This window comes from Mus caroli, chromosome 15 (assembly GCF_900094665.2).
Source record: "Mus caroli chromosome 15, CAROLI_EIJ_v1.1, whole genome shotgun sequence".
Classification (NCBI taxonomy): Eukaryota; Metazoa; Chordata; class Mammalia; order Rodentia; family Muridae; genus Mus; species Mus caroli.
Window position 1 is genome coordinate 52383095 of NC_034584.1, and position 20821 is coordinate 52403915.

Sequence of the window (20821 nt, forward strand, 5' to 3'; positions counted from 1 at the left end):
CAATGGTGTCAGCGTTTGGAAGCTGATTATGGGATGGATCCCTGGATATGGCAGTCTCTAGATGGTCCATCCTTTCGTCACAGCTCCAAACTTTATCTCTGTAAGGAGCTGGCATATTTTGATGGGAGTTGGGAGCAAAAGAAAAATCAGACTGTGGTTGGTGACAGGAGATGGAAAGGAACTGCTGGAGATGAGGAAGGAAAAGATGGAGCCTGGTAGGCATGTTTCCCCTTCACTTTGGCTTTGCATCAGCTCTGAAAACTGTTTTTGGAAAGACCCAGCCAGAACTTAGAAGGAGATGCCCAGCCGAGAGGATAGAAAGTCCTGGGATAACCACTAGCTTTGTGTTCTTGAGGTGGGTTGTTCACTTCATCTCAAGGATTATCTCCACCTCTGTAATTCTGGGAAGACTTTAGCCATTTGAGTCCAAGTAGAGAAAGAGAGAATCCTCGGATGAGCTCACTTGTAAAAGTAGCAGGAGTGAGTTGCCTGCCTCTTCCTGGTTGGGTTCCCACACGGTTATTCACGGTGTCCCCCGTTCATTTCCTCAGGGCTTTCGCCCAGGCGATGTGAATCTGCTTACTTACTCTGTGGTGCTTTCATGATTAACTTTTAAATGTCTGGGTGCCAGAAATCTCACCCCCCAGACAAGATTTCATTCCCCTTTAAATATCATAGAGTGTTCCCTTTCAGTGTAGTGGACTGTCTTTCCACTACAGTTAGGGCTACTCTTATCCTTGCCAAAGGCCTCAGTATTTCAGGCTTAGATCCTAGACCCTCCCATGCCTGTTCCCTTTGATTGATATATGCGTTGTCTGAGGCCAGTGAAAACCAGGGTTTCATCCCTGGAACTTTCTCCTTTCGCTGTGGGTCCAAATAGTCCTCTGCTCCAACCTTTCAACATGGTCCCTTCATACATGGGAAGGTCTTAGAGGAACCCACGGGACCTTTTAGTGTACATCGTATGGCTCACCCCCTTCCAAGCCCTTATCATCCACTCTAGAGGGAATTTGCAGCTACTATTTGGTTTTACAACCCAACAAAGAAGCGATTTGCTGAAGGTGACCTCACACCACATTTCACGGTCCGTGAGTCTTATAAGCTGTCTGTGCGGCTGAGCCTTTTCTTGCAAACATGTACAATGGCTTAAGGCACTCAGGGCAGTCCCCAGTGGTTCTGGAAAAGACTTTAAAACTGGAAGAAAAAAAAAAAAAGACCCTCTGTACTAGCTGTGCATTGGACACTGGAGGAAGTAATTACACTGCACTGTCAGAGCCAGAATGGTCACAGCCTGGAAGCATCCCAGCACATCTGTGGTCTGCCTTCCCAGCAATTTTCTGGAAAGCAACTGGGTGGTGGTGGTAGAGTGTTGGCAGGATTGAGCCACAGCGTTTGAAGACCACACGATCCCGTGTGGCAGATAAACATGGCTAAACTGAGCCTCTAGCAGAACTTCTGTCCACACTGACCTGACCGACCACAGATAGCTGGGTTCTTAGATCAGGTACTGGAAGCCATGCCCCACATTCTCTCACGGGGATACCCTGCCCCCTAAATTCTCCTGAAAGAAGGGCACAGGGAAGGCAAGTGAAATTATGACTAGGGCTGAATTCCATCTGCCTGAAGGGCTCACGGGCTCACACTTGCTCTCTGTCTGCATTCTTCTCCAGAGGTGGTTGTGTCCGTTACCCCAAATTCTGTGGCTTCAAACAACACAACCTATACTACCACAGCTCTTTGATTGGAAGTGTGAAGTCACTGTGTTCTCCCACCTCATGGGTGTCCTTTGACAGTGAGTACATGAGAGCAGTCTCTACCTGTCTTCATGTGTCCCCAACCTGGCCACCACGCCATCCTTCTCTTCTGTCTTTTAAAAAAAAAGATGTATATGTGTATGCTCTGTCTTCATGCACACCCGAAGAGGGAATCAGATGCCATCAAAAATGGTTGTGAGTCACCATTGCTGGGAATTGAACTCAAGACCTCTGGAAGAGAAGCCAGTGCTCTTAACCCCTGAGCCGTCTCTTCAGCCCTCTTCTGTCTTTCTTAAGAACACCTGTCATTGGATTTCACACCTACCCAGGTATCCCAGGGGACTTTCTTCCTAGCATCCTTAACTCAATCACATCTGCAAAGACCCTCTTTCCAAATAAGGACAGGGCCATTCTCCCAGATCCTGGGGGCCTAAACCTTCTAGATGCCTCCATTCAACCTTTTGTGATGGAGAGCAGGTTGGACCTGCTTAGTGATCTAGTTGGATCTGATCTAATTGGAACTGAGCTCATGGTTAAGGAGTGGCTTAATGGTTACCAATGGAATGCTGTGCACAGTGTGCAGAGAGTGTGGAGAAAGGGTGCTGAGCTGGAAGTTAGGATCTGAGCTCTAGGTAAGAAGCATTCTCTGAAGTGGCTGAGCAGTTTAGTTTCCGCACACCTCAGCAGACCTGAGCTTGACCCTAAGGTGTGGTCCCAGACTCTGCAGAGTTCTTACTGAGACCTACTAGCAATGTTCCACATCTCCCCAAGAGCCTTTGATGGCTAGTATGACTTTGAACATTTGAGAAGCCACATATTATATGATCTCCATTGGCTCTGAGGTCTAGGAGGCTGCTGGTCCATGGACTCTTGGTTGGAGCCTACTCTGTGATGGGTCAGTTGGTAGGGATCACTCCAAAGGATAAGTCTAAGCAGAAGATGGTGGATGTGCAGTGCTTTGGAACTGCGACTGGGGCAGCAGAGATGCCTAGGCTGAGAGTGTCCACGTTAGGGAGAGGCTGGGGACCATGTAGGGTTTCCCAGGACCCAGGTCATCCACATACTTAGGGCATCATAAGATACTAGGGGAACAGAAATGCTTCAAGCTAGTGTCTAAGTTCTGCATCGTTTGGAGGAACAAACTATCATTTTATTGTGGGACATTATAATTTTGACTTGCCTTGGTGGTGAGGGGTAGGAGTGCATTTAATCTTTCCTGTGCTTGGACCTTCCAGCCCCCCTTCATCAAACCCCTCAGCTTCTGACCTGTCATGGCTGCTTAGTGCTTAAAGAGCAACTAATCCAGATAAAAATAAACTAGAATGTAAAATGCTTCATCTATAATTTTATGTCCATAGTGAGATAAAAATGATATTTTGTATAAATTGGGGGTAATGAAAGTGTATCATCAAAACAATGTAACTTGTATATTTTTCTCTTTTAAAATTTAGCTTCTTAAAAACTGAAGTGAAATTGGGTGTGGCGGCACTTGCCTTTGGCTCCAGCCCTTGGGAGGTGGAGGCAGTAGGATGGGTTCAGGCTAGCCTCGGGTACATGAGTCCAAGGCTAGCCTAGACTACCCTGTCTTTAAACAAAAACCGAGCTGGGAAGATTGTTCAGTGAGTAAATGATTTGCTGTGGAGGCAAGAGGGCGTGAGTTCAGATCCCTGGCACTTATGTAAAAAATGGTATACACCTGAAACATAGGTGCTCAGAAACTGGAGGTACCCTGGGCTAAGCAAGGTAGAAAGTGACGGTAGAAGTCCCCCGACAACAGATTTTGCTTTGCACTTCACGACCACATAGAGCTGCAGCATAATTTGCAAAGCTGTATGAGGTGGCCCATACCTATAATCCCAGCACTGAGGAAGGAGGATTGCCATTATTGAGGCTAGCCTGGGCTATAGAGCAAGTCCTTATCTCAAAGCAATATCTCAAGTAGTAAAGTGACCATTGTGACTGTTGGAGAGCTTCCCTTTAGACATTTAAATTCTGCCCCAGCAGGGATGTCACACAAAGTCTTCAAGTCAAATTATGTCCGTGATCTAGGTTTGCTTCAGTGTGTCCTTGTCCACAGAGGCAAGATTCTATATTTTCTACCAAGTCAGAGATCTCTCAGGTGGCCAAGTGTCTAACAGCTTCACCCTTTGTTTCATAATTTTAAGATTTGGGGCAAATGTTTTACACCGAGCCTTTCATTCCCATCTGAATGTCCTTATGATCACATCTATTTTACAGGCTTGCTGGGTAGAGTGAGCAAGATGATGATGGATGTGTGACACTGAGCTGGACAGTGGTTACACAGGCGCTCTACAGAGGAACAAGCATGTTGGCTCCATTCTGTGGTCACATGCAAGAGGGGCATGAGAACTCTGATTCTGGCACTCAGTAGGTACTCAGCCCAGGTGTTTTTAAAAAATAAACTCTAGGTTAAAATAAAACAAAACAAAACAAAAAACAAAAAACCAGGAGTTCATATTAAGCATGTTACATCATTACCACACCCAACCCAGGTCTGCAACCCATGGCTAGGTATCTGGACCTCACCACAGAGCATCAGGGACGTCTCAGCTTCCTGGAAAGTACCCTGGAGTTCTCTTCCACTCAGCAAACCTCAGGCATAAACATCCTGAGGCTTCCACACAAGGCCTTCCCTTGACAGCTGTCTGCCAGGCGTAAGCCAGAGATGAGTCAGAGCAGGAGGTGAGCAGGAAGCCACAACCCCTGGTCTTTCCCTCTGATTCCCCGGAGCTGCCACTGCCAAGCAGGGCTTGTCTGCTAGCTGCCTCTCCCTCGCCATGAATACAGCTCTGGCCAGATCTGATTCCTCACATCCTCCCATGGAAAAGGCCAAAGAAATTTAGAGAAGATTAAGATAGAATAAACTTCACTCCTAATGAAGTTCCCCATAACTTCAAGGTCTAATTAAATATCACAGGTTTAGCTTCCAATAGCCTCAAAAAAATAAGGAGCCCCTTTGATAAGTTGGGAACCTCAAATAAATCCCTTGAAGAGATCAGAATCCATATGACAGGCAGGTCACCTTCCTGTCGCTATGGGAAAGTTGGTTATGACATCAAGCTTAATCAATTTCAAAATAAAATAAGTGAAGAAGATGATCTTCCTACCCATTCCTTTGCAGGCTTTGTACAGCTTTTTGGCATCTCGGTCTGCATCAAAGCCGTGGTGATGGCTTCTCTCTTTGGCCTAGAGAGGAAATAATGCGAAGGGTGAGGTGGATAATACAGTTGTTATTAATTTAGTTTTGCTGGATCTGACAACCAACTAGAAGATCATACCTTTGTCCACACACAGGGCAGATGCTGCTCTACAAGTGGGTGTTTATGGAAATCAGGTGGGGAAACTTGGTCCCCAGAGAGATGGCTGGTACTCCATGGGGCCAGATGGCCTTTGGTGGTCATAGGAGAAGGGTCTTCTCTGTTCTTAAGGACAATTGATTGCTCTGGCTAACTCTATGATAAGTGATTTTCATAGCAACCCATCTTGTGTGTCCTTTTCTCTCAAACAAAGCCAGTGTCGCTGGAATATACGTCCTCCGTGATGGATGGGCCAAGTAGATCCAAGGAGCAGGATTTGTCAAAGCTGAGGGAACCTTATTAAATTCTCTTGCTGGCCTAGATCAATGTCATCCATACAGGAGAGATATCATTTAGTTTGTCAGAGATTCTATGTGAATTGACAGGGGAGTAGTTTTTAGCTTTTAGTTCTCTGCGAGAGAAAGGTCCTGCTTATTTATTGAGCTGCCTTGTGTTTCAGTCCTTGGATTAATCACCAACTGATGGGTTCTCTTATGTATGCCAATCTCCTTATTATTTTAATAATAATAATAGTAATAATAATAATAATCTAAGTGTGAAGGTTTTCCTTCACTCAGTCAATAAATTTTGTTTTTCCTTAGTTGTTTTAAAAATACACTTTCGGGGCTGGCTCAGCAGTTAAGAGCACTGACTGCTCTTCCAGAGGTCCTGAGTTCAGTTTCCAGCAACCACATGGTGGCTCACAACCATCTGTAATAGGATCCGATACCCTCTTCTGGTGTGTCTAGAGACAGGTACTGTGTACTCACATATATAAAATAAACAAATCTTTTAAAAAAAGACACTTTCATTAGCACTAAACTGGAAAGACAACACGTTTGCATACATAACAGATAACCATCAAAGTAACAGATCAGGATTAAAACTGTATAGGTAGGAGGCTAAATCAAATTCTCAAGCTAGTAGCTTGGAGGACCCCTGAGTTCTCTCAACTCTGCTTTTCTTCACCAAATGAGGTGTCCATGTGTTTCCTTCAGTGAAGCTGGCTTAAAGCCACATCCCCTTCACTCCACCTCCTCTCCTTGCACAGAGGAAGCGAAAAGTAAACCACACACAGGACAATGGCCATGTAGCATTTGTCTGGTTCACATCACTATTTCTTTGGTGGCTTGCCCCTCCCACATTCTTGGTGACCCAAAGGGGGCTGTCAATCACGAGGCCTGGTTCTCATCATCGTTGATCAGCAATGTGGACACCAGTCCTGTCACTTTGGCTATCATGATTTGTTCAGAATGCAGTCCTTCCCTTGGTTAGCTGGTAGAGGTGTAAGAGGTCATCTACTGGTCCTGAGGAGCTGAGTGGCTCTTAGGTTAAAGCTGTTGGTGGCCGTTTTGTCCATTGCATGCCACAGAGAGAAATGTGAGAGAGAAGAGAGAAGATGAGAGCGAGAGACAATGAGGAGAGAGGAGAGTGGGCAAGAAAGGAGGAGGAGGAAGAGGAGGGTGAGAAAGAAAAGGGAGGAGGAAGAGGAGGAGGAAGAAGAGTGGGGAGAAGGAAGAGGAAGAGGAAGGGGAGGGGAGGAAGAGGAGGGGGAGGGTAGGGATAAAAATATCCCATCATGGCAGTACCTGGATCCTTGACTTTCTGTTTCATTCGTAACAACCACAGACCTTCCCTTTAGCTAAGAGATTATGACTTGGGTGTCTGCCCTCAAGATCCTGAGTGTCCTGACCAAGTCTGTGGTCCAAAGAAGGTTTCCATGAGTGGAGAGCTATAGGTTCTGAAATTCAGAGGTGGGGAGGGGGGTCTTGCCATTTTTGGATTATGAAGGCATGGACCATCAGTTTTAAAAAAGCAATTCCTTAAAAAAAAGTTATAGTATTTATGTACTGATTGATCTTGTTTGTACATGCCTGTGGGTGCGTGCACGCAACAGTATCTGTAGATCTGTAGAGGTCAGAGGGTAACTTGCAGTGTTCTCTCCTTCCACCATGTAGGTCTTGAGGATCGAACTCGGTGGCAGGTGTTTTTATCCACTGAAACATCTTGCTAGCCTGACATGAACTGTACTTATTTGAAACAAGCCAGGAGATGGGCTGGCATTTTTAGAACACCTGCTACACACCAGTCAATTTATAGACCTTTGCTATCCACAGAGAAAACTGAATGCTCATAGCCTGCCTTGTAGGTAAGAACTCCTGGCTTTAGGTTATGCACCATCATGTTCCTCACCCCGCTTATGCCACAGGCCTTCTGCTTAGGCAGAGGAATGGCATTCCCAAGATCCTTACTAAGGTCTCATGTGGGTTGGAGGAGTGCTGCTTTTGGAGGCTTGTTGGTAAGAGCTGCCATGTTGTTTTCAGGACTCATTACCAAGTGATGCTTAGAAATTGAAACATTCCCCTCACAGTGATGTCAGAGTGCTCAGGCAAACATGGGGCCCTTTGAGCATGGGACCCTTGAGGCTGCACAGGCATGCATGTGTGTATGCATGTGCCTGCTTGTATGTGAGTATAGGCGTGGACTTGCCATCTTGCCAGCATGGAGGATTGAAGACAGCCCTGGGCATCAGTCCTCATCTTGTTTGAGACAAGGTCTCTTGTTGTTTGCCGTTGTGCACACCCACCAGGCTAGCCAGCCTGGGAACTTTCCTGGATGCTTCCTTTACTGCCTCCCCTCTTGCTGTTGGAACTCTAGTGCTACAGGTGTGTGTGACTGCATCCAGTGTTATGTAGATTATGCTGATTTGAACCCAGGTCCTGGAGCTCATAGATTTCAATGTTTGGTCATCAGAGAGTAGCACTATTTGAAAAGGGACTGCGGTGGTGGCGCACGCCTTTAATCCCAGCACTCGGGAGGCAGAGGCAGGCAGAGCTCTGAATTCAACTCCAGCCTGGTCTACAGAGTTCCGGGACAGCAGAACTACACAGAGAAACCCTGTCTTGAAAAACCGAAAATAACAACAATAACAAAAAAGGAGGAAAGAAAGAAAGAAAAGGAAGGAAGGAGGAAGGAGAGAGAGAGAGAGAGATCAGGAGGTAAGGCCTTGTTAGAGGAAGTGTGTCATTGGGTGTGGACTTTGAGGTTGCAAAAGCCCAAGCCAGGTCCAGTCTCTCTGTTTCTCATTGCCTATGGGGTCAGGACATAGGTCTCAGTTACTGCTGCAGCATCTGCCTGCATGTCCCCATGCTTCCTGCCAGGATCATAATGAACTGAACCTCTGAAACTATAATGCTTACCTTTATGAGTTCTGTTGTCGTGGTGTCTCCTCACAGCAATAGAACAGTGAGTAAGACTCTGGGCCTTCTTTATGATTGTGTATGCCTGGCATATAACATAGAGTGGAGTCCGTATCAGAAACGCTATCACTGACAGGGAAGGATAAGGACACAGGCACTGGCTCCTGGTAGAAACCACTATTAGCCTTGCTGGCTACCCTTTCCAACCATTTGAGAAGAGAATGAAGTCTTGTTCTTTGTAACAGTGGGGTCTGTAATCTTGGAGTGAAGGAATTGTCCCATGTCATGATTTTTGTCATGACAGACAGGAAAAGGAGGAGAGGAGAGGAGAGGGGGGGGGGGGGGGGGGGGGGGGGGGGGGGGGGGGGGGGGGGGGGGGGGGGGGGGGGGGGGGGGGGGGGGGGGGGGGGGGGGGGGGGGGGGGGGGGGGAGGGGGGGGGGGGGGGGAGGGGGAGGGGGAGGGGAGAGGGAGGGGAGAGGGAGGGGAGAGGGAGGGGAGAGGGAGGGGGAAAGGGAGGGGAGGGGGAAGGGGAGGGGAGAGGGAGGGGAGAGGGAGGAGAGAGGGAGAGGGATCAGCCTGTTTGGGTTTTCCTTCTGTGTGTCTGGGTCTGTCTCCACAATGAGCATATTATGTTTGTCAGAGGCTCCTTGGTTGATCCTGGGATGTCCTGGAGCTCTTTTAGAGAAGCTGGGACAGGCTCTTCCCTGGAATGCACAGGGAGCAGGCATGCCATAGACATTGTTCATTGTTAAATGGGTAGCTGACTTTGGGGCCTACTCCTATTTGCCAATAAGGGGTTTTCATTCTTAAAACCAAAGCCATGGCACAGAACTTCCACACAGAGGAGGAATGTGGGGTCAGATGTAGAGCTGGTGGCAGGGGGACTCCAGCCTGGGGTCATGACATTCCCCAGGTTTTGAGCAAGCACACAGACCCTCCTCCTGCTTTGCACATGGAGGCAGAGTGACATCCTTTGCGTTGATGTGTTTGACTTGAGCAGCCCTGGCACCCAGTGACACTCAGGAAACAAAGATGGCACAAGAGATTGAATGCCCTTAATAATCAATGTGGAGGCCTGGACTCTGAGCCACAGGAATTCCGCCTCGGGGGTGATTCTGCCACTTGGCTCTTCACCTGAATCAGTGGCCTGATCTGTAAAATGCCAGTCGTAGCTATTGTGCGAGGCCCGAGTGGCATGAGACCACACTTCAAATGCCAGCTTTGTACCACACCATTGCTTCACGCCAGCATTCAGTGTCCCACTGTTACAGAGCACTCATGGTGGGGTCCCTGGTTCTTCAGCCCTGTCTTCTCTTTTTGTCCTTTAATTCTGTCCACGACATTTCAGGAAGTGATATTCATGTAGCTATCAATTACATATATGTTTTTGAGACAGAATCTTTACGCATCTCAGGATGCTCCTGAACTCACTGTGTAGCCAAGGATGACCTTGGTGCGCGAGACTCCCGCCTTTACTTTCAAGTGCTGGGGTTACAGATGTGCACCATCATGCCATGCCTAGCTCAGTTATGCATATTTGATCAACAAGTTTGGAAAGTTATGTGAACATATATGAGGATACTTGAGTTTCGTATTCTATATATTTTGATTCACAGATGCTTACCATACATCTATGTATATGTCTATATATCCCAATATCCAAACAATATTATTTATTGTAGTTGGCTACTGAAGACTACTAGTTAAGCTAAGTAGATTGTGAAATGTGACCCATTACTGGCTGTGTAATCTACCTGCTAGCAAAGATTCTGGGTCTTACCAGAATAATTTACTACATGCCTAGTTGACTTTATTGTATCATCTAACATTTAAGGAAGAAAAATATATTTTTTATTTACAAGTTGACATCTTGCTTTAGATTTTTTTTCCAGTGGGCTGGAGAGGTGGATCAGTGGTTAAGAGCACTGGCTGCTTCCCCAGAGCACCTGGATTTGATTCCCAGCACCCACAAGGCAGGTCACAATTGTCTATAATTCCAGTTTCATAGGCTCGGATGCCCTCTTCTGGCCTCCACAGGCACCAGGATCTTGTGTGGTACATAAACTTATAGATATTCAAATGCCTACTTGGTCCACCGTTGGTCCTGAACACTGTTTGCAGAGGGGAGTAGGAGAAGGAAGAAGAGATGAAAGGAAAAGGAATAAGAAAGGTGAGGAAGGATGGAGAAGGGGAGGCACTCCAGAGGAGAGCTTCGCTTGCTGTGATCTATCTTAATTAATTCATGTGGCTCTTACACCGTTAGACTGTCTTTTGAGTCTTTTGTTGTTGTTGGGTGTTTTCTTTTTTAAAACAGGGTCTCAGTCTATAACTTAGGCTAGCCCAAAACTCACTTTGTAGTACAGAATGGCCTCAAAGTCAGAGCAATCCTCCTGCCTCAGCTTCTCTGGAGCCCTGGACATGCTCAGTTTTGTAACAGTATACTCGTACTTTCTAATCCTGGTTTGACCTGAGCGGAGAATCTGGACTGAGGGTAGACAAGTCTGAGTTACTGGGATTCAAATCCAGCCTGACCAGGAAGCTCTTGGTGTTTTTGTTTTGTTTTGTTTTGTTTTGTTTTGTTTTGTTTTGTTTTGTTTTGTTTTGTTGTTTTGTTTTTCAAGACAGGGTTTCTCTGTGTAGCCCTGGCTGTTCTGGAACTCTAGACCAAGCTGGCCCTGCACTCAGAAGTCTGCCTGCCTCTGCCTCCAAAGGGCTGGGATTAAAGGCGTGCGCCACCACCGCCCAGCCTCTAGGAAGCTCTTAAGCGTGACTCCCCCCCTCCACCTTAGAAACAACATTTCATTATCTATTTAATTAAAGTCACCAGCTCATCTTTAAAACTCATGCTCTTGCGCATGTGTAGTGAGGTATTCAGATGCAGTCATGTCTGGGACAGGGTAGCAAGAGGCCGGATTACAGTGATCACTTGGTTGGTGGCACGTAGGAGGTGGGCTGCCTGGTGACATGAGGGTGTAAGGGTCACTTGTAACACTCAAGTATTGTTGACATGTAATGGGAGTGGTACTAGGATTTAATAGTTCCACCACAGGTCCCTGGAGGTCCCGGCTCGGGTCACTCTGCTTAGTAAATATTTGAGAATGGTTGCCTGGTGTTCAGGCTCTGAGCCAGCAGGGCTCAGGAAGTACAGAGGGCCGCTGTGCACTGATCTGCCAGCTGCTGCTACTGGGGCCACTGTAAAGTAAATGAGACGGTAAGGATATTAAATATTATCCTGAGTGAGGTAACTCAGACCCAAAAAGGACATGCATGGTATGCACTCACTAATAAGTGGTCATTAGCCAGAAAAGCACAGAATACCCAGGATACAGTCCACAGAACTCAAGAAGGTTAACAAGCTGAAGGGCTCAAGTAAGGATGCCTCAGTCCCACTTGAGAGGAAGAAGAAAACAATCATGGGTAGGGGTAGAGAGAGGGAGGGACCTGGGTGGGAGAGGAAAAGGGGAACATGATCAGGTATTGGGGGTGGGGGTGGGGAGGAAACAGGACTGAAGCCCTGAGGGCCAGCAGAAAGAATGGAAACAGGCAACCTTGGGAGATGGGTGGTGGGGGGACCCTCTAGGATGTACCAGAGACCTGGGAGGTAATAAACTCTCAGGACTCAAAGGGAGGGACCTTAGATGAAATGCCCTACAGTGGGGAGAGGGAACTTATAGAGCCCACCTCCAGTAGAAAGACAGAACATCACAGAAGAGGGGTGGGGTTGCCATCCCACAGTCAAAAACTCTGATCCAAAATTGCTGGGGCAAAAATGGAGAAAAGACTGAGGGAAAGGAGGTCCAGTGACAGGCCTAAATTGGGATCCACCTCAAGGGGAGGCTCCAAGGCCTGACACTATTACTGATGCTATGGTGTGCTTACAGACAGGAGCCTAGAATGGCTGCCCTTCGAGAAGCCCAACAAGCAGCTGAAAGAGTCAGATGTAGATATTTACACCCAACCAATGGACAAAAGCTGGGGAGCCCTGTGGTTGAATTAGGGAAAGGCCAGAAGAAGCTGAGGAAGAGGGTGACCCCATAGGAATATCAGCAGTCTCAACTAACCTGGACCCCTGAGATCTCTCAGATACTGAGCCACCAACCAGGCAGCATACACCAGCTGATATGAGGTCCCTGACACATATACAGCACCTAACCCTTGAGAGACTTGAGGTCTCAGGGAGTGGGGAGGTCTGGTGGGGCAGGGCAGGGGTTGCAGACATCCTCTTGGAGATGGCAAGGAGGTATGGGATGAGGAACAGTCAGAGGGCAAACCAGGAGGGGGACAACAACTGGACTGTAAAAAGAGATTAAAGGGGCTAGAGAGATGGCTTAGTGGTTAAGGGCACCTACTGCTCTTCCAGAGGCCCTGAGTTCAATTCCCAGCAACCACATGGTGGCTCACAGTCATCTATAATAAATGCCCTGCCCTCTTCTGGTGTCTGAAGACAGCTACAGTGTACTCATATACATAAAATAAATAAATCTTTAAAAATAAAGAGATTAAAGAGTAATAATAACAATACAACAACAAAAAACAAGGGGCAGCATTAGAAGAAGGTGTTGTCTGAGTCTATAAAGCAGAGGCAAAGCAGAGAAAGGCTGTGCTGGGGATCGCTCCAGACACGTCTAGATTCTTCTTAGTAACAACAGTTAAGCCAACGTTCAAGGTGCATGAAGTAAGGTTAGCTATTCAGGATTAGCTTATCTTGTACTGTTTTGTTGTTGTTGATGTTGTTGTTTGTTTTGTTTTTAAAACACAGTATTTTTTTTAATTAACAATTTGATTGACATGTACTTGGTACCATACACTGCATACAACTTGATGCTTTTTTAAAAAAATTTTATTTATTATATGTAAGTACACTGTAGCTATCTTCAGACACTCCAGAAGAGGGAGTCAGATCTCTTTATGGATGGTTGTGAGCCACCATGTGGTTGCTGGGATTTGAACTCCAGATCTTCAGAAGAGCAGTCGGGTGCTCTTACCCACTGAGCCATCTCACCAGCCCCAACTTGATGCTTTTAGTGATACAAATAAACCCATGGCACTGTCACCACGGTCAGGGATCCAGACACATCCTCACCTCCCCCAAGTCACTGTGCTCCCTTGAGTGTGTGGTGGGAGCACTAGATCCACACTAGATCTGCATGCTGACTACTTTGATGTGTGTTCGAATAGTGTTGAGTGGTAGTTGCATGGCGCATAGCACATCTCTAGAACTAGCTCATTACGTATGGCTGAACACACTCCTCCCTGCCTGGAAGGGAAGAGGTACCCGAGACACGTGGTACAGTGTAGCCACTGTTCCGTGTGCATTCCCAAGAGTTTGACTATTGTAGGTACCGCCCATCAGTGGAAGGGTGTTGTGGTGGTCCTCTAGTGGCTGGCTTATTTTTACTTAGCAGAGCGCTTTCTACGCTCATCAAAGTTGTCACAACTGGCACGCTTGTTTTCCTTGTTAAGGCTAAAGTGTGTCCCACTGTAAAATTGCCTTGTACTGATTTTAAGAATGTGGTAATGGTGAGAAAAGGACTTCTCCGAGACAGAATAGATTCTCTCTCTGCCCTTGAAGATATTTACTTTTGATCCAGGAACAAAGCTATTTCCCCTTTTATCTTTTTTTTTTTTTCCTTCTGAAAGTTAGAAGAATTCCACCATCCCGGGCTGGAGAGATGGCTCAGTGGTTAAGAGCACTGACTGTTCCTCCAGAGGTCCTGAGTTCAAATCCCAGCAACCACATGGTGGCTCACAGCCATCTGTAATGGGATCTGATGCCCTCTTCTGCTGTGTCTGAAGACAGCTACACTGTACTCATATAAACAAAATAAAAATAAATAGATCTTAAAAAAAAAACATAAAAAAGAATTCCACCTCTTATGGCCTGTCGTAAGGTCATGGGCACGGAGCATGTGACAGGATGGTTGGCATGCGGTGAGCCCTCAGGATTATGCAGGTTATCTCCTTCTGTCTTCACGTGGTTTGCACTGGGCAGAGTGAATTCCTCCCGTGGTGCTTAACATGGAGTCTTCAAAATTGGAACCTGGCCTGTTGAGATGGCTCCTTTGGTAAAATGTTTCCTTGGCAAGCACATGGTCTGAGCTCAATCCCTAGAACCCATGTACAAAGGCTAGGTGTGGTGCTGCACACAGGTGATTTGGCACTGAGAGACAGGTGAGTGCTCACTGGCCTGCCAGCCAAGCCTGGCTTGATTGGAAAGATGCTGTCCTAAAGAAACAAGCAAATACTAAAAACAATACTCGGAGCCCCTTAGAAATGACATTTGTGGCTATCTGGATGTCGTTTGGTCTTCACACAAATATGCACACACTTGCACTTTAACATACAAACAAGCACACACACACACACACAAATAAAATCTACCTTTACCACAATAAACACAAAATTGTGAACTGTGTATTTGGTCTTAGATCCAAACCACTTTATTCTTTTAATTAGCAGCAAGGACTGAAGGCCACAGAGGAATGTATGGGAAGAAATCTTAGCACTAAGAAGGACAGCCAAAGCCACACCACTTATTACATGGCAGGCGCTGGTCTACATGATTTACACAAAACCCATGCTTAATCCTCGCAGCAGCTATGGAGACAGATGTCATGACTCTGCCAGTTAGAAGACCAAGGCAGAGAGGTAAATGACCTGACCCAAGTCGAGCGACGGAGTAAATTTGCACGCCTCCACTCTGGGTCCAGAAACTCTGCTATTGACTTCTCATTACTGATTCTTTGGGCCCCTATTAAAATCTTTTTTTTTTTGTTTTGTTTTTGTTTTTTTTGAGAAAATCATTTTTGAGAATGGAAATTGTAGTCAACATCTTTCAAAGATTGTTTTTTAAAGAGGCATTGTTTGACACTTGTCCCCTGGCCAGAGAAGTCAACAGCTTCTTTTGTCGATAGCCATAGGATCAAGAGGTGCTTAATGAAGCAAAAATAAAAAGTGAAATGAAAACTGAGGGCTGGGTACCACTCTTTGCAAGGTAATAGGGTTATCATCTCTTCTTAGGCAGGCTGGGCACGCAGGATGGTCACTGTGTTCCTTTTCATTTGAGTAGAACCGTGTGTTCTGCTTCTTATTTGGAAACTGAGATTAACACCTGGCCTGAGATTAACAGTCGTGGAAAGATTAACTGTTAGCCATTTGGCATCACGACCCAGAGCTGGCAGGGGAGAAATCAGCTTTTCAATCCATCACAGTTCTGAGGACACTTCCTCCTCCTCTTCCCATCTCACCTCGCACTTTCAAACTTTCCACTGTTTTCCAGAACAGAAAGTATTACAGCATGCTCTCTCTCTCTGTGTGTGTGTGTGTGTGTGTGTGTGTGTGNGAGAGAGAGAGAGAGAGAGAGAGAGAGAGAGAGAGAGAGAGAGAGAGAGAGAGAGAGAGAAATTTTAGCAAAGGCATTCTAAAGACTGGAAAGGTATGACCAGTAGAAGGTCACTTCTAATGTCTTCTAATGTGTATATTTGGGGGTGGATGAGAGGTGACTGACTTCCAGCCTGATGAACTGTCAAATACTGTCATTGGTAAAATGTCACATGCTTCTCTAGAATATTTAAATTAACTCCTGCTTTGTTTTATTCCCAAAAGGCCATCATGGTGAGGCAAGAGAGGAAGAGGAAAGATGTGGATTCTCCCCTGTAATTTCCTGGATGGGACCTCATGACTCTCCTTGTTTTTTTCTTTTTTTTTTTTCTTTCTTTCCTTTTTTTTTTTTTAACAAGTCATTGTCATTGATCCCATGGGAAGTCATGGAGAATACAGTTGTATATGGGGATATACTAAAGCCTCTGTTCTATTTTGAAACCATCTCTATCTGTCTCCCTAGAACCCCGGGAATTTCCTGGGACGTGAGGTTTTCAGTACTTAGTCTGACAGCTTTGGGGTAGATCAATCATCCCAGCTGAGGCTGACTAAGTAAGTTTGCAAGTGCCAGCTGTGAGCATCTCACCCTAACTGTGGGCTCAGAGAGGTCATATCAAGTATTGGAAATCAGCCATATAGTTAGCAAACCTAGAAACAAGGCTTTTGATTATGGTCTCACTCTCTGGAACATCCACTGACTTTGTCTTTTGTGTTTACATTCTACATTAGAGACTTCTATCATCTTCTCTTCGCTGTGACGTTTACCAGCCTGGCTTTTTCCTTAGACTGTAGAGTTTTTGGTGGTAGAAGTCATTTCATGTCCACTGTCACATTCCCAAGACTCAGCACAATGGTCCCCCACTGAGGCCCTTGGTCAGTGTACAAGTAATAGTGAAGGTGACGGGACCCTATGCTGACAGTTCTAAGTATCCACATGGAACAAATGGAGAGACTCTTTTTAGGCAGACACATTCCTCTGTCTGTTCAGGCGATGAGGATCCTCTTCCTTATACAATGTGTGGCATGGCCTTGTCCTACTTTGTATCATGGTCAGTGGTTAAGGACAGTGGTGAGGACAGAGGAAGGGAAGAGAGCACCCATCAGGATAGACGTGCTGAGTTCCAAATGACATCAAGCTTCCTGGGATAGTGGGGCACAGAAATGAAGGGAAATAAGTGTAAGTGGAGTTCCCTTCCCTCAGACAGACAGAAGTCACGGGAAAGTGAGGGCCTCAGATACTCAGATGTGGAGCACATCTGAGCTAAATTGGACTTAGTGCTCTTAGAATTAACACCACACGGAAGGGCAAAGGGCCCTGAGGAAGATGGCCTGACCAGGATAACGTTGAGTCGTTTTTCAATCCTGGCTGCAGATTGCAATCATTTTTGGATGCTAAAACTATACAAAGGACAGAGCCATACTTTGGTCCCACTAAACCAGGAGAGGCAAGTTAGAGGCAGGTCTTGTGTTGGTTTGAAGTTCTCCAGACAATTCTAATGGACAGCCAAAGGCTGAGAGCCATTGATCGAACAATAGTTATAAATACTTCCTGTTCATATTCCAATGAAGGCAAAGGAAAAGTAGACACGTACTGAGGATTTATGTAGGCAAGAAAGCCTGGACCTTTTCCAAAATGCTAAACACAGAGTGAAGACTTTTACCATAGACTCTTATGGTGAAGTACAGTTAGAGTCTTTTCAAATGGGTGACATGGAACACAAAGGCATGGAAGTCGTTAGAACTCCCATTGGAAAAGGACTTCCCAGGCCTGGGAGGTGACTCAGTGGGCAGATGTGACTGCCATCAAGCCTAATGGCTTGAGTTGGATCCCTGGGACTCATATGGTAAAAGAGAAGTGATTCCCAGAAGTTGGCTTCTGAACTCTACACGTGTCTCTGACCTCCATATGTATACCATGGCATATGAATGCATACACACGCACACACGCGCACACACACACACACACACACACACACACACACACACCACAAAATAAATAAACAAATGATGTAATAAGAAAAAGAAAAGCAATTCCCTTTTTAAGGTCCTTCTCAATTCTTCTGGTTGTCTTTGCCTGGTAACGTGAGGGTTTCACATTTTTTAACCTACAGACGGGACATCATAAGCTGAGAGCCACCCCCTCCCATCATGTGTGCTTGGAAATAAAGTTGTGACACTCAGTCTATCCAGTTACTTCTGGTCCCTGGCTACTTCTGTATGATAACAGGATGTAAGTAATTTCATACTGGCCCCCAAGGCCTCAGATATTTACTGTGTCGATTTCTATTCTGTCCATGCAAACTATTTTCCTCCCTCACTTTAAAATCCGAGAGCAGGTGCCAGGATCAGAGCCTTTAGCGGGCGACAGCAGACTTAGAATTTGATACTGTTTTCTGTTTTCACCTTCTTGCACATTCAATGATACTAGTTCACCGTTCATGGTGCTAATCTGGAGTTTCCTCTTAAGATAAGTTCACTGATGCAAAAAAAAAAAAAAAAAACAGATTTAAAGATGGTGATTAGAACGGTTAGAAGATCGGGTGACATGTGCATCCTGCCAGTATCACAAAGGTTGTATTTAAGCTTGAATCTTAGCATGATGTTTCTAATACTGTCCTTTCCCAGGTAAAGAAACTACAGTCTAGTGATTAAGTCACCTGCCTCTGGTCACCACTTACTCATGGAAGAAATCCCTGTCCCTGTTAGAATAATGATCTCCTGTCTCTAAGTAGCTAGTCATTTGTACACAAATTATTGCAGTTAAAGTTCATGGAATCAGAGCCAGAAAATATCCTCATGACATCTCCACTGACACGGATAGTAGAGACTGACAACCTGAAACAATCGGGGCCATTTGCATTTTAAGCACAACATGTTGGTTTCATTAAGTTGATTGTTTCTTGGCCATGGTTTCCTATGGCTAATCAATCTGATGAAAAGCCTTGTTTTATTTAATAAAATGCACTTAAGTGTGTGGATGGCAAACACAAATGCTAAGACTACTAAATGGAAATATATATATATATATATATATATATATATATATATTCTGTTGGGCACATTTAAGCACAGTTTGAATCTTCCAGGAATATTTGGTATTCTACTCCATGATTATAACTTTATTTCCACTGGGATTCTCATTGATCACACCAGCCAAATGCAGAGCTTTCCCCAGTCTCGGTGCTCTTCCCATTGGTACCCATGACATTGATTATCTTGGGATGGATCAGAGAGTTCTGGGGAGCGGGTATGGCAGCCAGAGCTCTGTCCATGTAGGGGTGTTGGAAGTGTGACACAGCCGTGTGTTGCCATGGCTCCGGCTTTCGGGGATGCAGTTTTGAAGTGGCATTATGATTATTAAGTGATGATTCCCAGCACACATGTAAGTGCATCATGGGTGACGTAGTCCTCCTATGACTCCAGAGCTGGAGCAATCCGAGGAGGTACATGAGCTGGAACTGGCAAGCTCCGGGTTCACTTGTGCCTCTACTGCACAGGGTGGAGAGCATTTGAGGAATGTTAGCACACATGCATGCACACACAGACATGTACACACACATATACCACACACACATACTACACACGCAGACTCATGCAAAAGAGAAAGAGGAAAAGAAAAAGACATCCACTTGGATCAGAACCTGACATGCAGATTTACATATACTGACTGTTTGATAAATGAGTAAAACTTATATTAGAAATAACCTTTCTTTTACATCTATTCTATATGTTGGCACCATTTTTTAAATTGATTTTTTTTGAGACAGATCCTCTCTGTGTAGTTGACTGTCCTAAAAATCACCATGTAGACCAGGCTGGCCTCAAACTCACAAATCCTCCTGTCTCTGCCTTCTGGTTGCTGGGATTAAATGGGTGCATTTTTGGTACCGTTTAATGCCAATTGGCATAGTTAGGATATTTTCTATAGAGACAAGTGTTCTTAGGTTGTATGTGTTGATGTGACATTTATCTATCAAAGGTGACTGTGGACTCGGCCAGAGGTAAGGAAGCCTGACCTAAGACTTCAACAGCCAGCACCTTGAAGCGGTAGGTATTGTTCACTGTCCCTGAGGTGGCAGTAAATATTCAGACGTGTTGATGTGTGGCCACTGAGTGGGGATATAGACAGACAAAGCCAGGCAGCCTTCAGTAGGTTCCAGCCAAGCAGGAGAGGTGTGTAAATGACTCATGAGTGATCACAGCAGTATCTTTCCCTACAGTGTCACTCTGCTCAGGACACCTGTAGCCTAGCAGTCAGCTATGTCACTGGCTGTGTAGTGAGGTCTCCCTCCCCTGGCCACCATAAATCACTAACACAGAAAAACTGCTGCCTCTCAGGGCTGCTGCGGCTGCCCTCCTCAGGAGGTCAAGGGTCAATGTGAAGGAGGAAGGCAACAAATAAGACACAGGTGCAGGTCTGGAGAGCTGAAGGCTTTATGGGGACATCTTCTGCCCATGGTCTCGAACTCCTATAGGTGTGTGATAAATGCACTGGCTCTTAACTAGCCAGGAGTGATTTCTCCTGGGCAATATTGCCTGGAAAAATTTACTCTTATAGCCAAGGATAGAAGCAATGGATTGCTAAACACTTCAGCACATAGAAAATCCCTTACGACAAAGCGCTACCTGAGTCCTAATGTCAATAGTACCAAGGCTCTACGTGCCCAGGGTCTAAACAGCCTGTGCATTTCATGATGTCGTCAACACATTCCTTTAGAAGGTGGTGTGAGGCTGAGTTTCTAGTGGTGAACCGGTGCGTGGGTTCTGACCAAGGCAAAGATCTCCAGGCACTAAAAGAAATAACTGGGCTTCCATAAAAGGGAAGATTAAAAGCAGGCTGTGCCTTTCTGAGGATAAATCTGAACGATGAGTAATAGGATACAGTAATGTGGAAATAAAAAAAAATGGAGCTGAGTACAGACCCTGAGCGAGAAGCTGAGTGAGAGAGAACCTGTTGCCTCCGGTTCTGTTGTCTGCATCTTGACATTGAGAACACCACAGCCGGCATGGCAGGGTGTCACAGCTATGTGACAGCACTCATTTGGCCCATATTAGGGTCTTTTAGTGCTATGTTGGGCCCAAGAACATGGAGTGTCTAATATAATACAGTGGTTCTCAACCTTCTTAATGCTGCAAACCTTTATTACAGTTCTTCAGCTTATGGTGACC

The 20821-nt window shown here is 45.7% G+C and overlaps 1 protein-coding gene across 1 annotated transcript in view; it reads right to left on the minus strand.

The window, feature by feature from the left end:
• Anxa13 (annexin A13) overlaps positions 1-20821 on the minus strand; it is a 56671-nt gene that overhangs the window by 26478 nt on the left and 9372 nt on the right. Inside the window, exon 2 of the mRNA XM_021184033.2 lies at positions 4883-4961. Within this exon, the coding sequence (XP_021039692.1) occupies positions 4883-4961 (79 nt within the window). The remainder of the gene's footprint in view (positions 1-4882; positions 4962-20821) is intronic.